Here is a 6346-nt window from a genome sequence, read left to right on the forward strand (position 1 = left end):
TTAGTGTCCAATCAGTATCAGCGAATAGTTGATACTAAAACTCAGATGCTGTGGAGAGAGGTGGTCAGAGTTGTTGTTGTTGTTGTTGTTGTTGTTGTTTGGGACTAAATGAGCGTGTGTCTGCTCAGCTCCAGCTGCAGTTTCACCAGGACTTGAACCTCTTCAATCACGACGACAACTCAACCAAGAACAAACGTGGCGTCCTGCCCAAACACGCCACCAACGTCATGCGCTCGTGGCTCTTCCAGCACATCGGGGTGAGTCTGAGCATCAGTTCGTTGTCTGTCAACACTTGAATCACTTAAAGAAAAAAAACCAAAACACTAAAGCTTTGTTTTTTTTTTTATTGTCCTGTGTAGCATCCATATCCAACAGAGGATGAAAAGAAACAGATCGCCACTCAGACAAACTTGACTCTCCTGCAGGTCAATAACTGGTGAGTTGAGTGACAGTTTCCATCACTGCCATCATCACAGTCTTCAGAGGTGACCGTGAACACAACACAGCTCTCTGATAAACCACAAGAAAACACTTTTTACTGGTCAAACAGACACACAGAAGACCTGCTGAAGTCCTGCATCAAGATCACACACATTATATTCTTCCTCACAGTCGGTGTGTTAGCAGTGATGCACAGTGGTGGAAAGTAACTAAGTACATTTACTCAACTACTTTATACTTCCACTCCACTACATCGCAGAGGGAAATATTGTACTTTCTACTCCACTACATTTATTTGACAGCTTTAGTTACTTTTCAGATGAAGATTTGACACAATGGATAATATAACAAGCTTTTAAAATACAACACATTGTTAAAGATGAAACCAGTGGTTTCCAACCTTTTTGTCTTTTGACGTCTTACAAAAAGCAGTGTGTAGTCGGGGTCACATTTCACATGTCTATGAGTTGTTAACAGCTCCACCAAATAGTGATTTTTCCCTCTAAACTTCTCACATGCTTTCATTTCAATAAATGTTCAAATGATCCAATATTTCAGCAAAAATCAAAGATTAGAGAAAAAGTCCAAAAACTGAAAACAGATTTGTGTATCAGAACTTTGTTTTTTCTTCTTTCCTCTCCCATTAATCATCTCACCACCCCTCAGATTTATCTGCTGACCCTTTGGAGGGGCCCGACCCCTAGGTTGGGAACCACTGGACTAAACTAGCTAACTGTATATAAAGTAGTGTAAACTAGCTCCACCTCCAGCAGCTACAACAGTAACATGCTGCTCTAACACTGATGCTTCACTATTAATAATCTAATGATGTGCTTGGTGCTCACCCGGCCCGTGTTGTCGTGTGTCTCCAGGTTTATAAACGCACGGAGGCGGATCCTGCAGCCCATGTTGGACGCCAGCTCCTCTGAGACACCCAAAACCAAAAAGAAGACTCCTCAGAACCGGCCTCTGCAGCGCTTCTGGCCCGACTCCATTGCATCAGGAGGAGGCACCCACCAGCAAGTCACCATGCCAGACGGTACGCAGCACGTTTCACACGTACATCTCATAACCAGTCGGACTGGCTAATTATTGAACACATCAGAGAAATAACTAACAAACACTCAGCAGATGATTTACTGATGAGAGCAGCTCTGAGTTCTCTGTCCTGTATTTCCTCGTCTGCATTTCTTTCTTTCATTCATTCATTAACTCAAACATCAGAGTCAACAACAGTAAATACAAACAACCAACAAGATGATTCTGTGTTGTTGTTTCCTGACGTTTTATTTAATGCATCAGTTTTCATGATCTACCTGCTTCTTAAAGGATCAGTCTGGTGATTTTTTTCCTTCTACTCAGTGTTGTATCAAAGCCTGATGTATCTCTGATTCCTCTTGATTGTGTAGAAACGGCTCCAAAGATGAATGTGAGTCGTGAGTCGTGCAGAGGTGAACAAGCCAGTGAAGCTGTAAACAGGACAGAGTTCCTGCACATGCTCAGTGGCGTCTCACACAGATTAACTACTCTCTGGAGACAGCCAGCGTTATCGCTGTTATTGGTCTTTGGAGCCGTTTCTAAACAAACTAAAGCGACTAAACATGTGACCCAGAGCAGCGGTATATAGATATATCAGTACTTATAGATATAACAATACTAGTTAGTAGATCAGTTCATTGTTGGTTTGGATCCAAAGTCTTTTAAGATGTGATGGAAAAGCACAACAGGGACTTTTACCATAAGAACTTTCCCCAGGGACCTTTTGAAGAACTCATTTCTTCTATCTTTGTTTCCATCAGAGGAACCGGAGTCTAAATGAAGCCCCAGGGAGACTGTTTTACCCTCAAAAAGTCCCTGCTTGGTGGGGGGGGGGGGGGGGAGGGGAGGGGAGGGCGGGGGGGGTTGTTACTTTCCAAATGTACAGGAACTCTTGGGGCGGGGTTGCAGGGACGACTGTTGCTGATCGTTCAAACACACAAACAACACAACTGCTTCAACTCGTGAAACGCTTCATTCATTAGACGAGGAAGTGCTCCAGTAGAGAACATCTCTCTTCATTTGTTAACAGTAAAGTCAGGCTTCACGTCTCGTTTAAAAAAAAAAACAGATAAAAAGAGAGAGAGAGAGAGTAGCGGTGGTCGAGCGAGCTAGAGGGTGAATGGAGAGAGGGAGCGGCGGTAGAGAGAACAAAGCCGGTGAATAAGAGAAATAAAATGTTGTTTTCTGATTGTTTGTTTCACGTCGTTTTGTTCTAAAGCAGAAATAAAAAGCATCAAACGTCACATCAGCAGTAAACAACAACAACAACAACCGGACAGATCTGTGTTGTTGTTGTTTCCTCGTGTGATGATGCTGCGTCTCAACCGTCGCTGTCACGGGTCTAAATCTGCAGGATCAGATTGCTTGATTGAATCTTGAGTTTAGTGTTTTTGAAACACTGACATCCTCTCCTCCTCTCGACTCTCAGGTACGATGGTGACGATGAACATGGAGGGTCTGCAGAGTCTGACGTCGGACGGCGCCACGCTGGCGGTACAGCAGGTGATGCTGGGAGGCCACAGCGAAGACGAGTCGGGGGACAGCGTAGACGAAGACGACGACGCGGACATGGCCGGGCTGGGCCTGGACAACAGCGACTCATTGCAGTAGAGGAAACACTCCCTCACACGGCGATCTACACACGCACACACACAACAACAACAACAACACAAACAAGCGTAAAAATATCGAATCATAATGTACACACACACACACACACACACACACACACACACACACACACACACACACATTAGGTTTACATAGAGCACAAAACGACAGGACATAACGGGAACGGTCCTGCACTCTTCCAACCCTCCCACCCTGCTGAAAACGGCGATTTTATGCTGCGTGTGTGTGTACATCAGGAGTTTCATTTCAGAAACCGTTTTTTTTAATTATTTAGTTGATGTAGGCGAGTGCACTTTTTTTGTATATTTAAGCTCAAAAAAGATTAAATCAAAACAGAAGAAAAGAAAAAAGAGAGAAGAAAAAAAAAAAGAAGTGTTGAAAACACCTGAAGCAAGTTTATATGCTCCGTTAATAAATGTTGACTGATTATTTTGTTGTTTTTTTTTTGTTTTTGTTTTTTTTTTTGTCGCCCGTCCCCCCCCCCCCCCAGTTGAATTTCTCAGTTTGGATGCCAACACTTTAAAGTTGTATCTGTAAGGGTTTGTCTTCACTTTTTGCATGCTTGTGTTTTGAGTAGATGTGCGCACTCTTACGACTGACTCCGCGCGGCTCTCATCACCGGGGAGAGAGCCCCACAAGAGGAGAGATTTAAAACAAAAAAACAAACATAAAAACTAAAAAAAAAAAGGAGAGATGCTTATTTTTATATACAAACATATGGAATTAGTGGTTTTTTTTTTTTGTTTTGTTTCATTTTTGTGTTCTCCTGTTTTGTAAGGAATATTTATGTACAGATTCATAATTAAAAGCTAGCGACCCTGTTTTCCAGGGTTCTTTGAAGTTTTCTAAAAAACAGAAGAAAAAAAAAGGAATTGAATGCTGATGATGATGAAAAATTGCTATTTAAAATTGGTTTTAAACGTAACAATACTAACAAGGCCTTACAATGTGTTCTTTATTTCTAAAGAATTCTTGCCAAGAAGCACAAAAACAAAGTCTGACTGACTGGTCAAAAAGACACTAAAGTGCAGAACGCTTCCTGTTTCTGCTGAAGCATCGTTAACTATTTTACTTTGTACTGCAAAACATCCCAGTTAAACTTCAGACCGATCTGACTGCAGTATTCACTCTTTTTTTTTTTTTTTTTTCCTTTAAAATACAGCTTCCGTTTTTCGCCCACATTGTGTATAACATACATTACGTCTTTTTAATCATTTTTACAATAGTAGTGTAGGCGTCACTTTCTCAAAATGCACAATCCAGAACACTATGCTAATCACACAATCACAAGTTTGTCCCGAGACGGAGAGAGAGAGAAAAAAAAAAAACAAACACATGGCTGGAAGGAGAGACACGATGAACGCCATCAGCAACAACAAGACTTTTAGCACGCATTAAAACATTTTTATTTATGTACATGAACATGCTACTGCGATGTTGGGACGACTCCTTCATCGCCTGCCTGAAGCACTCGGACTTGCAGCAGCTCGCCCGCCCCCCTCCCTCACCCCCCCCCTCCCTCGCCCCCCCTCGCCCCCCCGCCGCCACTACAGACACATGTAGTGAAAGATCTGGAAAATCTCTGTATCAATTTGTTTGATATCACTGCACAAATTGGGGTGCCTCTTGTTTTTTTTTGTTTTTTTTTGAATATCTGTAATATTGTACTGTACCACAGCTTGTCTGTTGATAGTTGCAGTAATCTGGTTTATATCCCCTCTTGTAAAGTTAAAGACTTGAAATGGTTTAATTTCACACGACGTCCGGGGGGTGAAAACCTCGGCGGTTCCTCGGCTCCTCACTCGCATCTGTCTTGCTTTTTATTGAAGCGTTGTTCACTTTTCTCTTGTCTGTTTTGCCTTAGAGCTTTCTATTTTGGAATAAACGATGCCTAACTCTCTCTGCTGTGCACCGTCTCGTCTCTTCTTCTTCTTCTTCTTCTTCTTCTTCTTCTTCGCTCCGTCAGCTCGTCGTCGGTCAAATGTGGGAAAACGAACAGAATCCGGTGTGAAGAAACTTGCAGCTGGTTCAGTTGTCTGTGTTGAGATGAGATGAACTGTGAGCTTCTTCTTCTCTCTGAAAGACGACGACAACACACAAAACATGATTTAGTGCTGATGAAACTCTGTCCAACCAAAAGCTTTACAAAAAACACAAATATGCTAAATTATTACGCATAACACAACTAAAATATTTCTATAATAACATTGTGTTGCACTCAAGCAGCAACCTCTGGGGCTGTAAAATGAAGCTAAAAGCTGCAGTTCCTTGAACGACCACTTGAGGCTCCAAAAGCGAGTCAATCATAGACCTCCATGTTAAAATGTCCAACTTTACAGCAGAAATAAACATGTTTACAGCCTGGTACAAACAACGGTTTTGGTCTCTGTAGCTAATTTCCTCTTTCAGGACAACTGTACGGGGGTTGAATATTTTTATAAACATTTTATTAAGCTGTAAAGTTCTGCATAATGAAGGACATGGCTGCTTTGAGTGACAGGTCCGCCAGCCGCTAGGTGGCTTGTTTCAGCTATTCGGCCCGCCTCTTTGCCCATTTTTGATTGGCTGGGAGTTAGGCAGCGTCACGCACTGCCAAGATGGCGACGGCCGGAGCTTCAAAACCGCTCTTCAGAAACCAACAGGTGACGTCACGGTAACTACGTCCATGTTTTTATACAGTCTATTGTTGCACTGCACGGCTTCAAGAAGAGTCGGGTTTGATTTCTGAGACTGAAAGTTTTGTGTAAATTATCAACAAATTATTTTTCATCAGTAAAGATGAAAGTCCTGCTGGTTGTCTGTTAGACTGTTAGAAACATGCAGTGACCTTCAGAGAACATCGACCTCCAGGAACTGGTTCATACATTTAGCATCGCTAAAAAAACGTTAAAATCCTCTAAAGATTAATCATTAAATCCTGAAACATTTTCAGACTCGTTATAGACAGTTAAATAAAAAAAAGATCAGAATCGATGCAGCAGAACCAGAAACATTGTCTGTTTTGACACCTACATTACCCACAATGCAACTGAACTGCACAGAGTTGAGTGTGTTCAGCTAGTAGCGGCTAATGTAGCCTGGAGCCAGTGGTGGAAAGTAACTAAATACATTTACTGGAGTACTGGAGTACTATACTGAAGTACAGTTTTGAGGTACTTGAGTATTTCCATGTGATACTACTTTATACTTTCACTCCACTACGTTTCAGTTGTACTGCAATACTTAAACTACATGA

At 42.0% G+C, this 6346-nt stretch overlaps 1 protein-coding gene across 7 annotated transcripts in view; it reads left to right on the forward strand.

Annotated features, from left to right (window-relative positions):
* Positions 1-5011, forward strand: part of pknox1.1 (pbx/knotted 1 homeobox 1.1) — a 14481-nt gene extending 9470 nt beyond the window's left edge. For all 7 annotated transcript variants that reach the window (XM_044366902.1, XM_044366901.1, XM_044366900.1 and 4 more), the window contains 4 exons: positions 129-257; positions 360-436; positions 1314-1480; positions 2909-5011. In XM_044366902.1, the coding sequence (XP_044222837.1) occupies positions 129-257; positions 360-436; positions 1314-1480; positions 2909-3090 (555 nt within the window). In that variant the 3' untranslated portion in view covers positions 3091-5011. The remainder of the gene's footprint in view (positions 1-128; positions 258-359; positions 437-1313; positions 1481-2908) is intronic.
* Positions 5012-6346: the final 1335 nt, after the last annotated feature.

Source organism: Thunnus albacares, chromosome 11, assembly GCF_914725855.1.
Source record: "Thunnus albacares chromosome 11, fThuAlb1.1, whole genome shotgun sequence".
NCBI lineage: Eukaryota > Metazoa > Chordata > Actinopteri > Scombriformes > Scombridae > Thunnus > Thunnus albacares.